The sequence below is a fragment of the Acanthisitta chloris genome, unplaced genomic scaffold (assembly GCF_000695815.1).
Source record: "Acanthisitta chloris isolate BGI_N310 unplaced genomic scaffold, ASM69581v1 scaffold40184, whole genome shotgun sequence".
NCBI lineage: Eukaryota > Metazoa > Chordata > Aves > Passeriformes > Acanthisittidae > Acanthisitta > Acanthisitta chloris.
In genome coordinates this window covers 5,270-30,826 of record NW_008669460.1, presented here as the reverse complement: position 1 = coordinate 30,826, position 25,557 = coordinate 5,270, and the positions used below count along the sequence as shown (strand labels likewise).

The window sequence follows — 25,557 nt, the reverse complement described above, 5'->3', positions numbered from 1 at the left end:
AGTCTTTTTTTTTACCTTGTATAGTCACAGGACTAGTCAAGCAAAACCTTGATTGGATTATTCTGCTTTAATTACAAAATGCACTCAGACCAAAGGCGCAATAGTACCTGGTACATATGTACACATTTCTCTCAATTATAACACCAAAGACCAAAATGCCTTCTGCTCCTGCTGTACATCAAACATCTCCCTCTGGCAAGATCTCTGGAGTATGAACAGACATCACAGTTGAGCTTGAACTGCCTCCTGTGTGCAGGACACCAGGCTCTGTATTTATTTATCATGTATTTTGAGATCCTTTAGGGTGGACCATACAAGAGATAAGCAAGAGAACAGACGCAAAACTGGAACCCTGGGGTGACTGGAGTCCACATCCCACCACCCCCTGGAAAAGAAAGACAGAGATGGGTCACTCTCCCCTCGCTGCAGTTAGAACAAGGTAGATAAATCACAAGGGTTTTTTTATTGCTGGTGAACTCAAAACAGGCAACTTTAATCTACCAAGGAAGATACACATACAAACAAATGTTAGGCCTTGTGCGTTTGTTTCTTCTTAATGTAAATGTCTCTACAACTTCACTCCAGCTCCTGAGCTCTCACTGAGCTGCCACCGAGATCCTGGCAATGTGCTCTGGGCACCTCTGCAAGATGTTATAAGAAGCATCACATTTATTAAAAAGGGAGATTTTGCAGGAAAGACAAAGCTCTGACTGCAGCCATGTTTCTCAGAAAGGAGAAATCTGGCTAATCCTGCTGCATTAGGTATGTGGTATTATACATAATCAATTGATTTAATAATTTGCTGGGTCCTTGTCTGTTTCTGGTGTGCAAGCTGCAAGTAAAGTGCACTTCTGGGTATAAATTACCACTCTATGAAGATGCAATAGCTGGGTGGTGTATCAGACATCAGTGGAATGCAGACTACAACAGCTGTTACAATGGCGCAGGCAGTAAGGATAATGCACTAGGATACTAGATGCTGCTGGGAAACCCTTCCATAGTTTGAGCATCTAAATATTACATCATTGACCAAAACAAGTGTCATTTAGTTGGGGCCTTCTAAAACACAGGCAGAGATACGACTGTTATTGTGCACCAGGTTAGCTCTGTGGAGAGTCACTCCTCCAAACCACATTCCCAACTCCTTTTAACCTTTCTAAAGAGTTTTGTAACAGTTAAGGAGAAAGCAGGGATCCCAAGGATGTTTCTATGAAGCTGAGGGTTTTAGATGATGCAGGGGTGGTGTAGGAGGCAGCACAACACCACACTTATGCTATGCTGTGAGAGGACAACCCAGCTTTAGACACTGCTTTTGACAACCCTGACAGAAACAGGGTCCAAATGGTGAGATCCCAAATCTCATCTGCACCTTGTAATTCTTGTTCTGCTCCAGTGGAGTTCATCCACATTATCCCACACACAAATCTCTTTTCTTCCCTCATGTACAATGTCAGGTGACTATTTTGTCTGGGTGTCTATGCCTGAGACCAACAAGGCTGATAAACTACATACTGTTCCTCTGATTTCATACTGGCATCACAGCATGAAAAGAACTATCTGTTCAGTGTTTGTTCTCTTTTAATTTAATGAGCTATAAAAAGGTAACTCTAAATACCCACCTAAGTATTCTCAGTGCTTCAGGAGACATTGCATACCCAGGGCAGATTTGATTAACTCCTTGCTATCACTGTTTTCATGTGTCCATTGCCAGCAACAAATGCCACGTGAGAAGGGGGAAGGGAGGAATAAAATAATTGCACTCTGTGTGATACAGAAAAGCATTAACACTGCCTTCATAAGAGCAGAACCAAGAAACAATTCCCCTCACAGGGCCAGCAGTGCTTTTCCTCTCAGGAATGGCTGCCCCAGGACAAGGAGCAGGTCCACAGCTGAGCACACCCTACCAGGGACAGGGAACCTACATAGAAATAGCCCAACAATTTCCAAAACAAGAGTAGAATCCTCCAACACATTTGCATTTCAAGCCAAATTGATCCCTAATGCTGCTCTACTGACTATGGTGGAAGAACAGCAAAAATTAATCTGCCCCTACAGGACAACTACAGCAAACCTTCCCCATAACCAAACCTTCCCCATAACACATCTGACAGCTGGAAGCTCCATGTTTGTGCTAATTTCAAAAGCCAAGACTTGCCACATTGAGTTATGAACTTGTGGCTGCCACTGTTGAGCACCTTCCCTGCACCACAACTGTCCTTATACTCTTTAAATAAATGTTCCTGATAGGTTAAATTTGAAACTGTCCCTGGTGCAGGTAGTTCTACAGCGAAGCTACAGCACTCCCTCCTGCTCCACCTCTCTACTGCTGCTCTTGCATCCTAACTCAAAGCCTCATTCAGGCAGAGCATGACGAAGTAAGTGCTCTTCAGAGAAGGGTTTTTTGCTTTTGTTTTGTTGGGGTTTTTTTTAATAAATGTATCAGGCAGCATGGTGTACCTCTTGCTGCCTCAAATTATTGTCATGACCATATGGTTATGGTTATTTAAAGCAGATTTTGGTAATAAAAAGCAAATCTACTTGATACACTGACAACACTGGGCAGACTGAACCAAGACCCGCCAGTGCTGAAGGAAGGTGAGAGTCAGTGCCAGAGGACCAAATCCTGGATACCACATTAGCCACGTGAAGGTTTTGACCTTCAAATACAATGGGTTGCAGCCAGACTAAGTCATCAACATCACCAGAAACAGAGGAATTCCTGGAAAGGAAGGCAGAAAACTCTTGTGGCCTGTATAGTCTCTACAAGGTTTGCATGGCTGAGATGGGAGCTGGAATCTGCAGCAGACCCTTAGGCAAGGTCTGTTTTGAGAGGACAGAGGAGATGGGAAGACTTGCACTATTTCTTGTGCCTTTTGCCAAGATTCAGATTGCACAAATTACGGTAAAATTCACTTGGCAAAAAAGGCCTTTATTAAAAAGAAAAAAGAAAAAATTTCTAGTGAGTATCAGGACTGAGATTTCAAAAAGTACAAGATCTGTATAAATTCAGTAAGATGTCCAGCACCAGATTATATCATGGTGCAATAAAGAACCTGGGGAGAGGCCAATGGGACCTCACAAAGGGAACACCATCTACCTCCCCAGCAGACTACCAGTCTTAGGTTCTTCTCAACAGCAGATGGATTTTCCTTGTTCCTGCAGCATCTCAGGTCCCACGGGAGGTATTGGTTGCGAGCAAGCACCTGAATATTGCCTATGGAGTAAGCCAATCACTAACTCAGCTGGCGTGTCCATGCCCATCCACTAATTAGGTATTTTTCTTTCTGGATGCATTTCCGCCATAGCATCTCTTTTTCTTCTTTCTCCACGTAAAAGTGTAAGCAAAAGGACTGCTTTCATCAGTAATAAGTTAAAATCAGAAATGACCTAACTAACAAGTAACTGATATTGGTCCTTGGAGCCCAAAGAGTAAAATCCATAGAAAAATCTATTGGTTCCATTTTTTCTGGTATATCCCATGCACACCCCCATTAGAAAAATGGGGTTTATGAATCTTATCATACAGCAAGGAGCAGTACCTCAGAGCCAGATGTGACAGTCCATGGTACAGGTCTGGGCTCTCTCAGATTGCTAATTGTGGTTCTAAGTCACTGCTCAATCAGTCTTCACGTGGCCATTGGCCAAGGCAACAGGGACGGTGGGAGCCCCTGGCTCAGCAGTCTCATCAAATCGTAAGCGCAGGGTGTTTCTGATCACCAGCTGCTCCATGATGAAAGCAGCACAAAACCATGGGATGGCATACTCCAGGGTGATCAGGCCCATGAAGTCAAAATCAAACTGGGAATAGTCCCATGGGCAGGCATTGAACTGGCGTAGGATGAGGCCAGTGGTGAATTCCCAGAGGTATGTCCAAAGTGTGTAAATGAAGCAGCGCACTAAAATGTTACACTTGTCTTTGAGATATAGATACATCTTCTCCACAATGAGGATGGAGGTGCCATAGATGAAGAGTGCCCACACACTGGTAACACCTGGGAACTTCCAGTTAAAGTTGACCACAAACTCCCAGGCAGCTGTGAACATCACCTCACAGAAATAGCCATGGATGGCGTAGAGGTACCATCGAGAGAAAGCAGTCAGAGGTTCTGCTGCAGCCATTCTTCTGCACTCACCCCAGCAGCACTCTGAAACGAAGAGGGAGAGAGAGAGGCAGAGAGGAGTCAACAAGAATGTCACAAGTCCTTATCCCCCAGATGGCAACACACAAACTCGTAACACCCACGAAGGATAAATCTAAGAAAGAAGTAAATTTTAAATAATGTCATTTTTACCACAGCACATTTTAAGTCCTGGGGAACGGTGGCACCTTATAGGGCTCCAAGACTCAGAGTGGGCCTGAACAACATAACACTGCTCTGCCTGAGAAACAGGGTGTTGCTGGTATTGCGTAAGTGATAAGGAGGGAGTTGACAAGTACAAGGGCTTTGCCAGGAGCAAGATTGCCAAAGAATTTACTGGTTGCAAGTCAGTAGAAAAATACAGTCATCTCACAAGGAGCGCACATCCCCTTCTTTGCTCTTTTCAAGAAACAGCACTGTCCCCTACATTTCTGAATCTAACATGGAGCAGATTAGATGAACACAGCTTTGAAAACCTGGGCCTTTCCAGCTCTATATCCAAAATGTTTACTGCAGTGAAAAACTAAGCTTTGATGGGAGCTACAGCAAGGGAACTGGAGGAGAAAATTTCAGAGATTTTACACTTACAGACAACACATCTTGCACCCATTGTCCAACTGAACTGTTATTTTGTCTGTTGGAGAGCTCATGCAGTATATGGCTACCATTTGGAAAATAATTTTCTTACGGTGTCCAACAGCCTGATACCAAGTCAAAAAGCATGAGAGAGCCATTTAAATCCTTTCAGATTTGACTTCAGGACAGCAAAACACGTAAGAATAAAAAGGAACAGCTGAGCATAGTAAGAGGTGGTTAGTCATGATAAATAGGAAAGGAGAACAAACTCTAATTGTCTTTACAGGAAGAAACTTGGTGAAGAGGTTTTGAAAAGGCGTAATTTGCTTACCACTGAACTGTTTCAGCACAGCTAGTTTTTACACTTTTTGTAGAAATTTACAAGTCTTCCATGCTACAGCAACTGACACAAGGTGATTTTAAGCATAATTTTACTGAAGCCTTACAGATTTACACCACAGGGTAAATTTCGTCTCTTTCATTCTTAGAAACTTACTCCTTCAAGTTGAGTTTCTCTTGAGTCTTTATCAGGCACTATTTAACTTTGCTCTGCACTTGTCAGTTCTGTGGCACGATGTGCTAGGAAAGGACCACACTAACCTTATGTACAGTCATTCCATGCCATCTGGAAAGAGACTGTTCCTGCCCTGCCCTGTAAACATAGTACCTCTCTGAACAAAGCATGAACATGCAGTATGACTGAAATTCTGATGGGAGATAAGAGAAACTCCTACAAGAAAAAAAAAAAGAACTATAATAATGAACATAAAAATATGCACAGGGGAATATTGAAAGTGAAAAGGACAGAGCTGTATCCATGACCTGTTCACTCCTCTCTTAAACAGACACACAACCAACCAAAGCCTTGGTAGTTCATGTGATGGGGGTGCTTGAACATAGACCCAATCCCTAATGGCACAATCCATCTTACACAGGACACTGAGCTATCATCAGATGCTACAGATATAGGTCAACAGCACATTGTGAGCTTGTAGGTGAAAGACTAAAGAATCATTAGGGATTCCCTCATGTCTCCTAACAGTTCAGTCCCAATAGACCCTGCAAGACAGCAGAGGAGGTGGCACATGAGAAATATGCAGGTGGTGTATCTCCAGAGTCCACAAGAAGCTGATGTGTAAGGGCACCGCAAACGGAGGAGAATGAGTTTGTCAATGTAATGTTACCTGGTTAGTTTGCCAGCACAGCTGGTAAGCTTAGCTCGTATCATTCCTCCATTCTCACATAATTTCAAGAACAAATCAGAAGTCAGAGGTACAGAAGTAAGGGAAAGCAGTAAGAAGACACCATGATTTAACCCCAGTCAGCAATTAAGTGCCACACAGCCACTCACTCACTGCTCTCCAGTGGGATGGGGAGAAGAATCGGGGGGAGGGGAAGTAAAACTCATGGACTGAGCTAAGAACAGTTTGATAATTGGAACAAAGTAAAATGTAATAATAATGTAAGGAAGATACACTAAGGGGACTTCAACAAGTCACAGCATATCACTACACGAGCTGGGGACTGTACAATTTAATGGTTACAAGTCACTTGAGCATTTACAAAACAATTAAAACCACAGCTTTTCCCAAGCATCTTATTTTCCAGCCACACCAAACTGTTTGGTGTCTGGTAGGCAATACAGCACAAGAAGGTCTCGAGAGGGTCATGAAGGAGAGAAGTGTTGTTTCATTGGGCAGCAATTCATGATAAAAGGATCAAGCTGAAAAGTAGTTGCAGGACATTAGTAGGAGAAGCATCCAAACAGAAGGCCAAGACTGGATTAAGTAAGAAATGCAGACCTGTGAAAAGCCTCATTAATTGAACTTGGTGATGCAAGACTTTTATTGGAGTGACAGTAATACAGACCAAAAGGCTCTGAATGTATGATAGCTGTTCAGTCTCCTGGGGAAAACAAATGACATCCACTGCTGAGGTACTTACAGTAGGATAGGCAGTAGCTTCCTGAAAATCACATACACAATTGTCTCAGCAGAGAGCAAGTAAGTCACAGAGGCCATACATGGACAGCCATGCTTGCACCAAGGCTGTTCACACTGTGTTGTTTTGAGGAAAATAGGGAACTTCTAAATTCAAAGCTATGAAAACGCTTTCCAGCATCAACAAATTATATTTCAAACAGCTAAAGTAGAAATAGTTCCTCTAATACAATGTTATTAGGAAGCCTGAGCTAGGCCAGCACAAAATTTTTCCATCTTTCTCCAGTAGAAGCTTCTTTTCCAGCTTGATGATAGAAGACGAAAAGGCAAGTCTATGGAAGTCACACGTGGGCCTCAGAGGAACACGCAGTCCCTTCCCTGATTGCTCTGCCTGTGTGGATAACTGCTGGCAGCGAAGGGGCCAAGAGCCTCCTCCACCTACAGCAAACAAGCACAGGTATCAGGGGGAAATGTACGAAAGGCTGAGTTTCTCTACAGAAATCTGGTTCAGAGGATGAAGGAGTAGAGTGCCTCCTCAGCAAGTTCATCGATGACACAAAGCTAGGAGGAGTGACTGATACCCCAGAGTGCTGTGCTGCCCTTCAGAAGGGCCTTTACAGGCTGGAGAGATGGGCAGAGAAGAACTGTCTGAAAATCAACAAAGGCAAATGCAGGGTCCTGCACCTGGGGAGGAATAACCCCATGCAAGGACAAGAGGCATCAGGCAGAAACTGATGTTACTGTGCAGGTGACCAAGCACTGAAACAGGCTGCCCAGAGAAGTTGTGGAGTCTCCCTCACTAGAGATACTCAAGAAACATCTGGATGCAATCCTGTGCAATGTGCTCTATGATGGCCCTGCTTGAGCTTGACCCACTGTGGTCCCTTCCAGCCTGACCCATTCTGTGATTCTGTGATCAAGGTAGGACTTTGACTTATGGCTGCAAGAAAATAATACTGTAACAGCACCAAGATTACACTTTTATATTTTAGAATATCAACTCTGAAATGGATATTAATAATCTCCTAGGGTGAGGTAAAATACAGATAATCCTGATGCACCAGACCAAGTAAGGAGAAAGGACACATCCCAGCCTGCCCCAACTCACATGTGAGACCCTGCTGTGCAAGAGGAGCCCTTCCATACTTACGTTTGGTTTCGCAGGTGACACAACCCAGGCAGGAAAGAGGGAAGTGACTGGAAAGTGGACTGATGGTAGACCAAGACATAAAGGCAGCTCTGTCTCACACAAGCCCTGCAGGAGAGACATCAGTGCATGTCGTATTCATGCCTGATTAAGTTCTTGAGAGCTGCCTGGTTCGTTTTTTTTTTTCAAAGTTCTCCTTTGCAGTGGCTTTCTGCCTGTTACCCTGCTACCAAGCCAAACCGTCATTAAGAAAAGTCTCTCACAGATTGTCTCTATTCCCTCTAATCCAGCAGAATTATTTAGACTCACCACCCTTGGATGACCTCATTCAAGATACTCTGAATTAACTCTCAAGTGACAATAAAAGAAAAACACAAACAAAAAACCTCCAGGAGACAATTGCCCTGCTTAGTGATGGCCTAAGGCTATAAATTCTGTCAGCTACTTAATCCACCACAGGTGAATTTGAACTAATGCAGGAAGTTCCCTACTCTTAGTACCCAGTTATTTCAGCAAGTTAAAAAATTAGGGCACAGTATTATTTTGCAAATTAATATTTCAAGTCTTCACTAATATTTAATTCTAGAACACGCATGCTCGTATTTCGAAGAAATGCCTTAGACACATCTAACTCTATGTTACATGTCATAATTACTTTCAAATTTGAAAGAGTGACTGCAAAGGAGGCACATACATAGGAGGATACTTAAGTCTCTCCAAATGACATGACCATGAGCAGCAGGCAACACTGAAGTAAAAGACACCTGCCACTCCCTACCCATAAGCTCTACTGCTTATGATATTCTTATTACCCAAACAGTATTTATGTAAAAGTAACCGTTCTTCATGACTTTTTTATTACTTTAATTGGCATATCATTGTAGCTACTGTGTTTTTCCTTAAGGCTGGGAGAGTCAGATGCATATCTGCTTCTCTGCTTTAGCAAAGAGTACAGTAGATACACAAGGATATGTTGGTGAAAATTGACATGAATTTTTGGGCAATACCCTTTCTAATGTAATTCTTCTTTTCTTATTTTGCATTTCCACTGTGGGCAAACACCAAATAGCCTTTGTAACCACAGACAACATTCAGTGAATATGCAGCAAAACTGGCTTCAACATTTTTGCAGAAATCTCACAGAAACCATTAGGAGCAAAGATTCACAGAACACTGGTACTAGATTTGGCCCCAAGACATTAGTTCAGCAGTGTTTAAAGATTCATACAGTAAAGTCTTAGTGGTATTTATGTGCTGAAGTAATAACTCTGAGGAGATATTCATCGTTCAGGTAACTGAGAACCTCAATTAACTGTGGCTCAGAAAATAGAATTTCAGCTGCACTGAAGTGTGGAATAGTTCCAGCAGATCAATTAATCAAGCCCTGCAATGAAGCGAAAAGCATGGCACAGACGTCTCCAAATACAGACTCTTACCGCCTTCGAGATGGATCTGCAGCCCTGGGATTTTGGTCAGTTCTGAATGTACCAGCGATCTGATTTTGCTGCTTCTGTGTCTTCTCTACCTCCATCAGGATGCACACTGTTTCCCTTCCTTGGAGTTCTATCCACACTGCCATGTATTGTGGGTAAGAATGCACAGGCCATTTCTTATCTCCGTTTCACCCTCATTTTAGTCTCTACCTCCTTTTTCCCTTAGAAGGCACATCATTCCCCTGCCACTCCCTGTTTCCTTGTTCCCTTGGCCAGTTCACTCTGTACCTGCTGGCAGCCTCTGATCCCTGTCTATCTTTCAAATCTGTTCCAAAGAGAATTGGGATACAGTAAAAAAGAATGACGACAAAAGGAGATTAAATGAATCCAATTACCAGACTAAGCCAAAGGGATGGGGAAGTGTAGCACTTACCAGTAATGCTGTGTGTGGGCTGCCTGGAAGGGACCATTTCACAATGGGAAGGAGAAAGGTAGGGTTTTCTTGGGAGTGCGTGTACAAGGGGGGCTTTTCAGAGAACAAAGAAAAAACATGAAGACATTGTTTGTTTAAAGAATAGACTTCTGACTAATGTGATCTCATGAATGGCAGTAGAAGTGTAGAAAGTGGAGACTTCCCATGCCCTGCCTCACACATAGCATCATGTTACGTGAACACACCTTAGTCCACAGTGACCTCTCCAACCTGAGAACAAATTAAGGCAGCAGCCTTTTACTTAAAATGACCAAGAAGGAAGTTTCCTTTGTTCCTGAAAGAAGTTAAGACTCCCAAGAGTCATGCAAGTAACAGACTTGAAAGAAATCTGTGAAAAATGACTGAGTCCAAACTTGAAACATAGAAGTATTAACACCGAACCTCCTCAACATCTCCTTCAGGTAAAGCCATGTCCTTCTCCAAGCCTCTTACTGTAAGAGTCTTGTGACTTACCTGCTGCCCATCCCTGTCCGGAGAAGCTGGCCTGAGTCCCCAATATTTGCTTATATTACAGCTCTCAAGCAAGTGCCCCTCACCCCAGCAAGGGCCCAAGTGCACACAAAGTGGCCCCAGCACAAAGCAGACTTTGAAGCCAGGACCCTGCTGCAGGAGCAGCCAGAGCTTCCCATTAACAATGTGGAGGAGGGGGCCAGCAGTATGAAGGTCTGTCCCCAAGGAGATGGCATGTCCAGGATGGCACAACCTGCCCTAAGAATACATATCAGCCATCCTCCAGTTTTGGGTACCCAATTGCTGGATTCACCATTATCTTAACTCGGACAGTAAGTCTAGGTTGATGTCATTCTCTGCAGTGAGAGCAGAACTAAGTTCCTAGAACACAGTTTTCAAAAGCTGACACAGGTTCACAGACCATGACTTCAGGCCTAGGTTTGAGCACTCGTAATTCCCTGACGGGAACCACCTGACTCATAAGCTCCTGTGAGCTGGGCCTCTTCATTTCAAGCCGTGCATTCAAGTACAGTGGCACTTGAAATTTACGGCTGTTTTCAAAAGGGTGAGCTTAACATGTGGTATTAGCTGATTGAAGCAGATCTGACATTCAAAGAACATAATGTACATCATGGCTTACCAGGAAAAAGCAACCTAAAACAGAGTGATGAATGGAGAGAGAAAATTTATCCTGAAACACGCTGAGAGTTTACAAGATTTTGCCATAGCCAATATCCTTTTCACTGTCACTATGGAGCCAACAGACAAAGAAGAGACAACATTAAGGTCAGGACATTATGTGTCACCCATCATATGTGGTTTCTTAAAGCTTTTTGGAAATTCAGACAGTTCATTTATGAAGAGGCTGGGTTTTTTCTTCTTAACAAATGCCCTCATCTTCTTTCAAAAGCAAAATGAAAACCAAACAAACCAGTCTACTTCAACACAACAATAATAAATTGATCTGGACAAGTCACAGAGATCAATATCAGTAACAGTAACAAATAAATATGCTTAGCCCAGCTCTTCTGAACAATCTGCAGAGATAAGCCACTATCAGCATGCAATGGATGAAAACCAGATTTTAGAAAAAAAAAAAAAAAAGACAAAAAATTCAAATACTTTTCACAACGAAAATAAAACTTGGCAGAGAAAAATATTATGATCAAGGTGTTGAAATCCTATCTTGCTAATATTCTGACACAACCCAAGTCATTTAAATCTGTACCACTGACAGCTCCAAAACAGTCTCTCCTCCCTTGCCGCAGGTAAAGGCCAAAGCAGCATTTCATAAAGCTAGCTGCTTCTTTTACTGGAAATTCTTGTTGCATATACACAACTGTAAAGAACTATTTTCCTCTCCTTGTATTACTCTTCACTGGTGCAGAAGGCTTTGTAAATTCCCAACATTCAACTGATAGTAGGTAACTGGATAGTTTAAACATCTGCAGTTAGCAACCACAGTCACTCTTCATCTAGAAGGAACGGAACTGCTGCAGGGCATAAAGAAACCCTCGTATCTTGGTCTAAACTGAGTTAGGTTTAAACCCTGCAAGCAAAAGGTACTGCATAAAGTCAGATGAAACGGGAGGGAGCACACTGTCAAGCACCTTCATATTCATAGCCCAAGACTGTCATAAAGAGTTTACCTCTCTCTTTCCCCTTTTTGAAGTCTCTTGATGGCAATTCTACATAAAATAATTTTTCCTCCTCAGTATATAATTTTTTTCCTTCCTAAGGTTAAACTATTGCTGAGATGTGAAAGAACCAGGTCTTCCAAGTGCTATCTGCTACTTGCCAGGCTGTGATTCCTCAAGTTACCTCTTAACACCTAGGGTGGAAAAAACTTGAGCCGTCTCAGAGTACTAAATTTTTTTTTTTCACCAAAGTAATCCCTGTGGGGCTTCCAAGATTACCTCCACCACCTCATCTTCTTAATTTCAAGTTCACACAGGTCATCAGAAGTAGAAACATCCTGGAAAGGAAAGGTAGAGGAGGATAAACCTCAGAATCCTACTGGCCACCTCATCATGTCCATCAAGATCCTTAAGTAGACAACCACGCCAACTGCTGGGAAAGGCAGCTCCTCTATGCAGCTTCCCGAAGTTTCTCCCACTAGTGCTACCAATTAGTGTACCATGGGGATTAATCACGTCATCACTGTCTTGCAAAGTATGTAATCAGCAGTAGAAATATATTTTATGTGCAAATAAATTAGTGATGAGTCTTGTATTCTTGTTCAGATTTATTTCAGTCCAGAAGAAACAAGCAGCAGTCTGTAAGTGCATCATGCAGGGAAACCTGTCTTCATAGACCAGTCAAATTTTACAACACAAACTTAGGTTTTAGGGCCTAGTTCCTACACAGCAAACACATCCCCTCCACTGTGTTGAGTACGTCCGTTGCTATTTACATCTCTGCAAAGAACAGCTTACATTTTTAGCACTCTTATTTCCTCAAGCTATCAGGAAGCTTAGCATGCAGGTTACAACCACAGAGACACCATCTTCATGTTTTATGAACACCTGCCCTTTTGATTTGTAAACCTGAAGCATCAGATCCACCATAAACCTCTAATGTTTATCTGTTTAAGACTCCCCTTCAAGTCAGAATCATTCATCTGATTATGTACTGTGTCCCAAGAAGGAAGCTCCAGAACTGTCCCACAGAGGAACATGACTGAAAATATTCTGAAAGGTGGCAAGTTGAACACTCACAGTCTCTTTTAAAAAAGCAATAATTCACCATTTGTGCCCCAGGCAGAACTGGTATTTCCCAGGCTATTTCTCCCCGCCATTCCAGGAAGCCTCTTATCTCTTCAGACATTGATCCTGGCCATCGATCCTTGGCCATCTCAGAAAAGAGATCAGATACCAAAGGATTCTTCTGCTTGCCTCTAGAACCTGCTCTTTCCAGAATAGATAACTCGTGCTGATGCAGAACGCAGAAAGGTCATGTTCTCACTGTCAGAGCTTCTCTTTCCTTTACAAAAGCACAGATGGTCCCTTAGGGAAGTCCAGACAGTACCCTTCCCCAGTCCTGAATTCCCCATATGAAAGTGTATGTGATGGCCAGACAGGGGCCTCAGGAACACGTGGAGACACAAGTGCATTGAAGGAGGAGTTGGTGGCTTAGTGTCTCCATCCAGCTGGGGCTGTGATATGCACAATCTTTTCCCACTGCAGGGCTCCACAAGAAAATGCTCATAGCAGGAAGAAATAGCTCCTGCAGATCCAGACTATAACTTTGATCTTACTACTTTGGTCAGATCAGAGGCAGAATACTGATATGCATCTTCAACAGCTTCAAGCCCAAAGATGGCCTGAGCATCCATAACCTACTGCCCCCTTTCCACCTCATCAACATCAGTTGACCCAGCAAAACGTATTACCTCCCCTTAAAAAAACATATTGCACTTGATATTTGAAGAGTAGGGAACTGAGCTGAACAGACTTCACCTGGTTCACAGAAGAGGCTATTTTTGAGGTCTCATAGCAGTCTAGTAGCTGAATGCTATGAAACACAGGACACTTTCAGGTGAAACACTGGAAGAGATGCTATCTTCCAGGCTGTGTGCTACAAAATCATTTACACCAAATGGGAACATGTAAGAGGAAGTGGTAATACCACAACTTCCCAGCAATGAGGTTCAGTTCGTTCTTAACACCTCCTGTACTTAGTTTCTCTTTGTCAAGTACTAAGCTGCCACTAATTTCTGTCAACTTGTCAGAGAAAGCTTATTGCACTCTGCACCTGGTTGGAAGGACTCATTTTCCCCATGGGGCCTGGCAAGCAAAAACAGAAAGGAAAACAACCATAGCTGTGCCATCCTCGTCAGCACGGAGGCAAACCTGCTATATTGGAGTCTCATCCAAAGACAGTAGAGGCCTTTTAAAGGATGGGCAATTCAATTGGCTTCCTTCCACTGAACTGTAACCCAAGGCTTTACCCAGCTACCATGTAATTGTCCCTTTGTATTTAGACAGGGGGGAGAAGAAGCACAGAATCTCAGAATCTCAGAATGGTTTAGGTTGGAAGTACCCCAAAGAGTATCCAGTACCAACCCACCTGCCATGGGCAGGGCCACCTTTCACTAGACCAGGTTGCCCAGGGCCCTATCCAACCTGGCCTTGAACACTTCCTAGGATGGGGCATCCACAACTTCTCTGTGCAACCTGTTCTAGTGCCTCACCACCATCACAGTAAATAATTTCTTTCTAATATCCAATCTAAACCTACTCTCATTCAGTTTAAACCCATTCCCCCTTGTTCTATCACTACATGCCCTTGTAAAAATTCCCTCTCCAACTCTCTTGTAGCCCCCTTTAGGTACTGGAAGATGCTATGAGGTTTCCTTCTCAGAGCCTTCTCTTCTCCAGGCTGAACACCCCAGCTCTCTCGGTCTATCTTCATAGGAGAGGTGATCCAGCCCAGATCATCTTTGTGGCTCTTCTCTGGGCTTGCTCCAACAGGTGGATGTCCTTCCTGTGCTGGGGACCCTGGAGCTGGATGCAATACTCCAGGTGAGGTCTCACGAGGGCAGAAGAGAATGGAGGAATCACCTCCAGCAACTTGCTTGCCCCACTGCCATGCTGGCCATCTCAAATCACACAAGAATGTCCTGCTCCATTAATGACTGCTCACAGAGCTCCCAAACAGGCAGGGCTTTCCCAGGGTCATACAATTTTCTGGCAGGGACTTTCTGCCCAGCTCTTCATCTGTGATGCCCGTAATTCCCAACTCATGATTTCAGCTTTCGTTCTGCCATCTCATGAAAAGTTCAAAGATATACTCTAAACAACTGCTTGTTATTTTAGGAGGCACAGTTGTTAATTAAGGAGTGAGAAGCTGATCCCTCCTTTAAGCAGACACTGAGCTCTCATTGACTGAAATGCACCTCTGACAGTGACTTTGTTGAGATTCAGCCTCCAGTAATCTGCCTTACACTATTACTGCAACATGATACTATTCTAACAAATTAATTATTTGCATGACACAGTTTTACTAGCTTTTGAATTTTGTATAAGCATTTCACACACACACACACATGCAGAGGCCCAAATTCATTCAAGAATTTCAGGCACTTAGTAAAGGCAGCTTCGTTACAACCTTTGTCTCCCTGCAGTTTCCCATCTGTAGTTACCAGAGCCTGTGAAGGGAGCTAGAGATGGGCACACCCTGGAGACAAAAGTGGAGTTGGAGCATTCCTCATGCTACCTTTCCTGCATCTTTCCAGTACCTACTTGAAGGTGCTTAAAGCATGTACAACACTGATTTATCCACCTCAGTGAAATAATTGAGGTTACATAGGGTAATTTCAGGTCTTATCAAACAAGATTTTTTTTTCATCTTGCTTTCCTTCTGGGCAACAATAGGTACCTCATGCCTCTGGGCAAAAAGCCAGTTGAACAAAGATGCCAGTTCTCTTCTGTGTGTTGGGAACTGTCTTGTAGTAAGACTAGTGAAGAATTCCTCAGTTTTAAGTAAAATGGTTTGATAACGCTCATACTGGTCACTAAAAAATAACCCCAAACCCTCAATTCTTTTTAAACCATGTTTAAAATCTGCTCAACAAACAGAGCATCAGGTGACTAACAGCAAATGGAACCAGAAAGGCACCATATGTTATCTTGTCCCTGTTTATGTAAGATGCTTAAGAGCTGTCATCATTTTCATGCCTGCATTGTGCATCTACTATTGGCAGTCCTGGACACAACATTCTGGTCAGCTTGGCCATTCCTTTCTAGATGTGCAAACACGCAGCATGCAAGGACTTCTGTGACAATCACTAGGTATTAACCAATACACTGCTGATGAGTAAGAATTTAAGATTTTCTCTCCTGCCATGACTAAGACAATCTAAATATCCTTCCATAATATAACTAGCCTTGATATGTGCAACGACAAACCCATCACATTACACATAGGCTGAACAGCACTGTTTGCACAACAGTTCCTAACGATGCCAAGGTGTTCAAAATGTTAACATTTTCAAGTGTGCTTGTTCAGCATAGGCTTGTACTAACTTAGAACGTATATTACACTGCAGCTAACCAACTTGCTTCACTGTATTGTCTCACAGAGTTGCCACAGCTGTGAAGATATGCAAAGTTAACTTAAATACTGCATATGCAACTGTGAGCTATTAAAAGAATGTGCCTCAGCCAAGGCAGTGCTGTATATGTGTAGCACAGGTACAAGTTCTAGCAGTACACATCTGTTCCTGAAAAGAAATGCAGGGTGACTTTTGCCATCTCATGCTGATAATAGTTTTATTGGGTATTTCTTATGACTAGGTCACTCCTTAGAGTCACCTGCACTTAGATACTTTCACAGAACAGTACAACATACAAAGTTTTGCCCTGCACCCACAACACTGACAGATCTTCCTTCTCCAGCTGTGTCTACGATGACCAGTATATAAGCATGAGGAGCATCGTATGCCTGGAAGTGATCCCCAATCAGCAGCCTTCCCTCACCATTTTCCCTAGTAGAGCCATGGTGTGTAAAGAATTCCAGGAGTCTGGCTAGAAGCAGACTCATGAGTTGGACTGAACATCAGAGGATGGCTGCTAAAAAGTGAAGCTCTTCTGCAGAACTGCATGAAGGCTCAGCACTCAAAAAGCAGGGGAACATTAGAGATCCACCCCAACTCTCATCCTGGGAGTACTAAAACTAAAATATCAACTGGAATACAGTAGCTCTCCTAGAGCAATTCTAAAAGGCACTCAGGTTTCTGCAACAAAGGGTGAAAATAGGAGCAAAGCCAGGACTCAGACGGAGAAGCAAAAAGACCTTCCTAAGTCAGTGCCAAGGTAGGTACATGGAAGGGGTCGTTGAGCAGCTGGGCTGCCTCATGAAGCAATGCACAAACTGACCGAAGTCTTGTAGTGAGCTACAATGGCCCTGAGAGAGGCACAAGGAGCCAAATAGTGCAGTGCACTAACACAGGACTCATGAAACTTGTGCTTTATGACTAGGTTTACCATGATCCGCAATATGACCTTGGACAAGCCACTCCACCCCTCTGTGCCTCTGGCTGCCATCTGCCTAATTAGACCGAACTATTTGGTGTGAGGGCTGCATTTAATTATAAATTAGTTTGGAAGGTAGCACAATTGGTTACCAGTACTGACAAAAGTTGATGGGCAAAACTGGCAGAGAGAAGCTGCAGCCAGTTACTTGCAGAAGCACCAAATTCATGTGGAGTCAAAAAGGCTGCATGACTAGGCAGCTCTCAGCACTGGTCTCATTTGCTCAGTCATTTGTGTCACATGGATTCCCAAGTTTACCACAGTATTTCTTTCAGGGAGTCTGAAGGTGCATCTCTAAGCCAAAAACAAGCATTTGTATTTAACAGCATATTCAATAAGCTTCTCTGTGCAGCACTTAAGAGTGAGTAATTAAGGGAAATATTTCTGCAGTAGAGCTTCTCATTAGCAACCTAATTAGCCTGCTGAAAATAATTAACATTCCTTTCTATAAAGGGAACAGATGACCCATTACATCCATTAGACAAGCAAAACAAATGCTGAAGGTAAGGGCGATTTGTTCGGGGAGACAGCAAGAGAAGCATCCAGCAGCAGAACAAGTGGAAAGGAAGATGAGGCACAAATGCCTGGGAACCAAGAAGACTGGACTATGCAAGTGGGCTAGTACATGCCTAGCTGTCTGATGTGTGCATCCAGCATTCACATTGAGCATTTTCCTCCCTCTGCCTCTGGGATCTACTGGTTACCCATCACTGAGATGCTGAAAAATTCCCCCTCCAACTTGTTTTGAAAGCCAAAATTAAAGGCTCTCAAATTCAACCATTCACAGTCACCAACATCTCTCTCCATATGCAAAAACTCCCTGAAGGTCATGTATTTTGACTATTAAAACATCCTCAAAATGCCCATTAAAAGAAGTCAAGATTTAATGTCACATGACAGGAATGAGGCAGTTGATGGCTATGAACAGCATGAAGTATACCTCTCCAAGTTTCACAGGGTGTTCTGATCAGTTAGCATGCCCCGAAAGAGTTAGACATACAATTCTTGATCAGTGTATGTTTGAAATCAGTGTGAGTGCAGAGTCATAGGCATCAGCGTTGTGGGATGTGTGTGCATGTACAAATGAGAGAAAGCAAAGGACATGGATCAACAGCCTGATGCAGCAAGAACTGTGGTATCAGTATAGTTTGATGCACTGTTCCAGTGCAGACCAAGAGAGATAAAGGAAAAATAAGCTGAGCTTCCAAAGATCCACATGTTCAGGTAACATAGCAAACATAACAAATCATGAATATGCAGTTGCATTTTCAGCCATTTCCATGTTTGATGTATATTTACATTTCCCTGGCAGGGATGCTTAACACTCATAGCCTTCAAATGTGACTGCAGTGAGGGCAAAGCTCAGCTGTACAAAAGCTTCCATAGCTACATCACTATGGAAACCACAAATCCATTGCTTGCTCTGTTTGTCTACTTCTTTCACCGATTTAAAAAAAAAAAAAGTAATAAAAACGTATGCTTCCAGTTTATCACCTTCTCACTTTGGTCAAGACCACAGGATGACAAACATGTTTTACCTGCTCCAGAAGAATCCCTTTCTTCCTTGACAAGAAACCTACCCCACCTCTCAGCCCAGCTAGGCAGTCTTCCCCCCAGGATGCTTCCACCACTTCTTTCAGCAAGGACTCTTCAAACACACTCTGGGATTTTATCTTGCCTCCACAGCTTCCCTCAACTTCTGGACTAGGACAACTCCAAAGGTGACTCACTCTAGGGCAAATCCAACTGGATGACATAATAAGAAGCTGAAAACTGTTCTGGACACAAGCTATAGTGTCTTGTTTTGACCGAAGTATAATTCCCTTCCTTTCCACAAAGCTCTTTAAGAACATTTGAAGTACTCTCAGAATGGAGTAGGGCACATCACAAGACAGCTGTAAATGCAAGGGTTAAACTTCTGTTTTAAGAAGTTCATTGTTTCTACAGTAGTTGCTAGTTACAGGTAACTTTTTCTGCACTAAAAATACGAATGCCTCTCAGCAAAAGCCTAATAGCCAAGAGCAACTCTGAAAGACACAGAAGGAAAATGGGGAAAAATGCTTAAAAACCTGCAATACGGTGAATGGTGCAGCCTGGGTATGTGACACGGCTGCAGGAAACTTTATACCAACCAGCAGGCAGGAAAAAGCAAAAAAAACCAAAAAACCAGTACTTAAAATCCCTCTGCGTCTAAGTATGTGCATCTTATGTTGAATCACAGCCTCTGAACAAACCTTCATCAACACCTTTTCCTACACCTGGCACATCTTACCTTAGGACAGAGCAGTTCATGGAAGAATTGAAGGAAAACTCTCTCCAGCTCCATAAGTCCTCAGTGCCTCTCAAATTCAGCTGCCAATTGACAACCATTACACATAGAAAAATTCCCACTAGTAAATGAGTTGAGAAAAACTGCGTGTTTCAGTGATGTTCCCAAATAGCCATTTAAATACACTCCTCTCCACCAAAGCACTCTGCATGGGCAGAAAAATCCTGCCTGTGCTCAGGAAACACTTTGGCTTCTCAGCAAGACAGGGCTAGGAACAAACTGACATAGTGTAAGTTCTCTTACAAAAACCAAAGCAATACTCACAAAAGATGCAGCCCCACCATCACCACCTCCCTTCTCCAAAATGGGCCAGAGCAGCTAGGGCTTCCATTTTGATCCTAACTCATTGCCCTCACCTCAGACACATCCCAGATTCATTGGTGTTACAAGAATTCCTACCAACATCCCATGGGATGATCAAAGGTTACTTCTGTGTCCTCAAGGATGTCACAACAATGCCCAAGCCAGTTTCATGAAGGACAAGCTGAACGGGATGGTGATCACAGTCTGCAGGGTCGTGTCCTCATGGCTTTGGAAGCAGATCTGTCTGCATCTCCAGCAGACAGCAGCCTGAACAGCCTGAGTGGATGGAACATACAGGAGGCATTGGAGGAATGAATAATTCATAGTCTTGTCCTGCTGCCAATGGATCTATGTTTTCTTGTGCCCATACGGTGCTCAGTTTTTGTTTTAACAGTAATAGGAGATTTCTGCACTTCCTTTGATGGTTCTTGAGGGCAGACAAGAAGCAGCATTTGCTCTACTCACAGGAACAGTACCATACAGCAGAGTGCTTGCCAGACACAGCTTTCTTGAGAAATACTCACAACTGCATCATTGACAAAATGGCTGGACTCATACAAGGCCCGATCCATCACCAGCAGCCTTTTCGGGAAGCTGCTGACTCTTCCTTTGTCATGACCTTTGTGAACCAACTGAAGCCCTGTATTCAGCTGCACAATGGGCAGCAAAATCAGAGCTGGAGCTCGAGGCAGCAGCTGACCCTGCTTATCCACACTGTTAGCACTGCCACGATTAGGTCTACTGCTTTCCTTCAGTAGCTGAGTGGGTCTGCTCCCCAGTCTTGGAGAGAGATGTGGTCTATCAGCAAGAACACCTGCAAGAGTGGTACAACAGAATACCCCAGCATAGGATCTCTTGAGCACTACCACTTAGAGAGGGTAGTGAGATGCTGAGATGGGACAGGTTGAGGCAGGAAGGTATCTGAATTTTATACATGTAGCACTTACATATTCAAAGTGAGTTCCCAGTTGGAGATAAAGTACTGTACACAACCTATCTGTGAAACCTTATCTACAATAGAGAAGACAATCCTACAGTCTGAACCTCTGCATGCTGTATCAGGGCACCTGTGTTTAACCTCCTGTGAGGGCACCACACCACATACTGCAGACACACAGAGCATGCTGAAAATGCTGCAGGGTCTGAAGAGTGTCATTCTGATCCTACAGTGTTCGGCCCATCTACCAGAATTAACATAAAGTTTCACTCTGGGATATAAATCACCCTTCCAATGTGATAGCATTTTACATGCACTCTCTGCAAGCCTAAAACACTGCCACAGCATACAGGAGCTTGGCAAGACGAGGCTAAAAAGATTAGTAGAGTAACACACTGGTGAATCAGGTGTGGAGATTGCACGGCTTCTTAGGGCCAGGAATAGATTCCTCATCATCCGACTCACACCTGTGCTTTTACCGGAGAGAGCAACCCTCCGCTCTTTACCTACTGCTCTGGTTTAGCTCAGAGACTGTTCCACTGTCCTGATTGTTTTAACTGCCTAAGGCTATCGGAGTGAGGTTTTTAAAGAGACAATAACACCAAAAAGTTTGGCAGTATAAATTACACACAATCCTGTGTGCAAACGGTAATCCTAAACTTCCAGAAAACAACTTGTAGTTCGAACTGATGGAAATAACTTCACGTCTTTACCATCCTTTATGCAGTCTACATATTTAAATTTCAGAGGCCTCATCTATAATGCAGTCAGCTCTGTACCCAGATTGCTGCTCCGTTTTTCTGGAGTGCAGTCCCACCGGTTTTACCCTCCGGCCCTTACCTTTTCCGGGGAGGAATCCTGGAGCTCTCCCTCTTTTTGGTCAGCTCCCGGTTCACAGCATCCGCAGGTAGGCTGGGCTGACTCCAGCAAATCCAAGCAGTTTCAGATGCCAGTTGTTTTCAGATCAGGGGCATCTGACCAACAGCAAGTACACCAACCAGGCAGTCTTCCTAAAACAAATAAGTACAGTTTAATCTTAGTATAACATAATGCAAGAGAGGCTTTAAACACTGAGAGAGCTATGTATAAGGATAGCTTAGCTGCAGTACACTGGGTCCTGGAAGACCTGACTTCAGCAGAGCCCCCAGACAGGCACCTGCACCTGTCCCTTGCCCAGGGCACCTCCCTGACAGATGCCCCTCCCTCTGATGAGGCTGTGCCTTTCTACTCTCCACTGTCCATCTGGATCCCAGCCACAGCAAACACAGGGAGAAACTTCACTGGAGTCAGTGACCAAAGGTTCATTGCTACCTTCTCAGCCAAGATCTTGGTTAACCCTTGAAGAGCCTACCAGAAATTGCTTTGTCTCTATCTTCCTAGCCAATCCCCCCATTTTTTTAAGCAAGCCTCACTGCTGACTCCTTTCCACCCCCATTCTCTCTCTCTCTCCTATCTCCCCCACCAACAGGGAGAAACTTCACTGGAGTCAGTGACCAAAGGTTCATTGCTACCTTCTCAGCCAAGATCTTGGTTAACCCTTGAAGAGCCTACCAGAAATTGCTTTGTCTCTATCTTCCTAGCCAATCCCCCCATTTTTTTAAGCAAGCCTCACTGCTGACTCCTTTCCACCCCCATTCTCTCTCTCTCTCCTATCTCCCCCACCATTTGTCCCCCCTCCTTTCCACCCCCATTCTCTCTCTCCCCTATCTCCCCCACCGTTTGTCCCCCTCACATCTCCAATCATCACACTTTTCTTCTCCCTTCCCCACTCCAGGACAGGGCACGTAAGCAGGCCCTTACCACTGCCACCCACCCACCACTCCAACCTGTCCCTGGGAGCACTGGCACTGACTCTTGCCCCCACTCCAGTTAGCTGACTGCCTTTAACCTCCCCGTTGGGCTCGGGCAGCACAACTGCATGATCCAAGCAAGCAGAGCCCATGAGCTGGGGCTCTCCCTCTTTTCCAGTGCTGACATTTACAGTGCCACGCTCTCAATTTTCACAGAAGTCATGCCTCAAGGTGCCAGTTCCAACACACAAGTATCAAACATGTTACTTGCGTCAGCCTCACAGATCTTACAAACCTTGTCTATACATAGCATTCTTTTGGATTAATTGCATATAAAGAAGTTAAAGCAAGGACATTCATGTGTCAGACTGTGTAACAAATGATCTCTTCATGTTATCCAAATGAATCACAGAGTTTTTGAGCACCAAAGTCCAAGAGCAATTCAAGAGAAATGCTTTAAAATAAAAAAAAACCAAACCTACACTGTTTTTATTTACATGACACTAAACTACAAAAATACCCCAATTAAAAATGCAGATTAAATAAGTAATCCTCCCCCAAAAAAACCTTCCCACCAAGATTAATGGAGCAATGAATAGCGTAAACCCACTAATTAAATCAATGTAACATGGGTATTATTGAGACACATTTAGCACCTTCTGCCTATACACTGAGGCTTGCATCTACTTTGGAGTCTCTCTTATCATGACAAATAATTGCTATTTTAACAGCTAGGTATTTGTATATCAAACTGGGAAAGAACTTGTTTGTTATCTAGCTTTGGTAGAAATTGTTGTCACATCGATGCTCCTAAAAATTATTTTCATGTAATCTATTTCCATTATATGCATTTTGTCACAGTTATAGGTTTCTACTGAACTATTTATCAGACACAGGCAAACAGAATTTTAAAAAGCATTTCCCTAGAATCACAAGAACACTGAGAATGCTTTTTACATACTCAAATCTACTTGTCTATAATTTGATGTGTAAAAGACTGAGAAACAAAATCACACAAAATAAGCAACTGCAACACACTCCCAACTCCTTCAAAGCAGAAATACGAACATTACGAAAGTGTTCAGGCCAACCTAACTTTAGGACTACACAGTCCTGCTCAATTCATCCCCTTCCCCAGCACCAGCACTCAGTCCATCCGTGGGGCTTCGTGTGGAGCCAAACCAAGGAACTCATTAGCCATCTGAATGCTACCCACGTCTTCCTTGAACCGTCTATTTTAGTATTTGCACTTCTTCATTATTTCCACAGTGCTCTAAAAAGAAAGCTCAGGTCCATGCAATTACCTGGTGATAAATTGTCCAACAGAGAAATCGAGTCACAACATTGCCCTGTGACTTACCTGGGATCTTTCTAGGAAGAAAAGGCCAAATTTGGAACTAGAAAGTCAACATGTGTCTTCTCAGAAACTCACCCTGCTCTGGCAGGACTTACACAGAGGGTGATGCAGACTGCCTTTTCAACTGAAGTCCCAGCATGCCTCTAGATGAGGACTTTTGAACCCGTTTCTACACTGAACTGAATTACTGCAGAGAAATACCTAAGGCATGCACGGCTACATAGTCCCCCACCTCCTGACACGAAAATGCCTTTTGCTCCTTCTGGAACAACAACTACAATATAATTGGGGAAAAAAAGAATAAAAAAACACCTCTGTAAAGCAACAACTTGCAGTTACCTGAGGAGAACAAGTGATTTCCAAGGTCATGTGCACCCTTTCCCACAGACATCTAGGTGGGTCCCTTATCTCTACTGAAAACTTCTGCCAAAGCCCTGAGAAGCACATTAGACCTCCAGAGTTTCTGATTTCTTTTAAGAGCCATGCTGCCACCCAATAGCTGAAGAGGCTTGGGCAGAGGCCACATCCCCACACAACTACAGTATCTGCAAATGCTTCTGTGGCTATTTATTGCCAAAAGCAAAGATATGTTTAGAAATAACTGCCGAGAGTCTTTATTTGTTGTTATCTTGCAATCTGCTTTTCAAAAGAAAAAAATTAAACTCAGGTTTCAAAGAAACACACAATTGAATTCCCTCATGCTGATAGATCCGTCTTACATTATTAGACTCTCATTTACTTTTTCCTCTGTGTGCACTCATCCCTGCTTATGTTCCTTCCATTCTGCTCCTACTAAGGCAATGAAAATGAACCAGCTGGGTTTACCTTCATGCTTTCATGCATTACCACAGCCCTCAACGTTTTTGGGCCCATGGGCCACTGTGAGTGTTTTAAGACTTCTCACAGCTTGCCACACATCTCTGCCATCTGCCTTTTAATATATATCTCTCATACATTTTCTTATTTTTCATAGTCCCAAGGATGAGCTACAAACTATTTTCTGTAAACTGTTGAATCCCAAAAGACCCACAGACCCATGGCAGGGAATGGTTATTTAGTTACGTGTGCTCACATACCCTTCATTATCTTTAAGAGCTCATCTAACTTTGTTGTTGTTGTTGTTACGGATACCAGGTTCTGTGAATACTTTTCTCTAAAGCTCTAAATCTGACCTCACAATATGGCAGGTTAAGCAAGAGATGAGTTAAAAAGGAGCAACTCTTACAAAACTCCACCTACACTTTATGAAGAAGTACAGAACACATGTACATCATGGACGCACACTCACTGGCTTTTTGGTAATTGAAGGCAGGGTACTGTTGCCTGGCAACTTATCTGATTACCATTTTTTCAAGTATCACATGCACACTTAGATATGTTGCATAATAATGTCTCACTTTTATGCAGCTTAACCCAATGACAAAAAAAAAAGGGGGTGAAAAAAGCTACCAAAATTAATGCCTTTAGTTTATTCTCCGCCAAAAGAGAAAGTACAAGACAGTAGCTCAAGAAGAGGTTGAAACATTGGTATTCTTGAATTTTATTCCTGCCTTTTTCTGGCTTGCTGAATATGCTTATACAAGCATTTTATTTTATCTACTTGTCTGCAAAATGACACTAATAATACCA

At 43.2% G+C, this 25,557-nt stretch overlaps 1 protein-coding gene across 1 annotated transcript; it reads right to left on the bottom strand.

Annotated features, from left to right (window-relative positions):
• Positions 1-2,941: 2,941 nt before the first annotated feature.
• TMEM229B (transmembrane protein 229B) lies at positions 2,942-21,791 on the bottom strand. The gene is made up of 2 exons (XM_009073318.1): positions 21,622-21,791; positions 2,942-4,145 (listed from the first exon to the last, which is right to left on the bottom strand). The coding sequence occupies exon 2, from the start codon at positions 4,117-4,119 to the stop codon at positions 3,616-3,618; it is 504 nt and encodes a 167-aa protein (XP_009071566.1). The 5' UTR covers positions 4,120-4,145; positions 21,622-21,791; the 3' UTR covers positions 2,942-3,615.
• Positions 21,792-25,557: the final 3,766 nt, after the last annotated feature.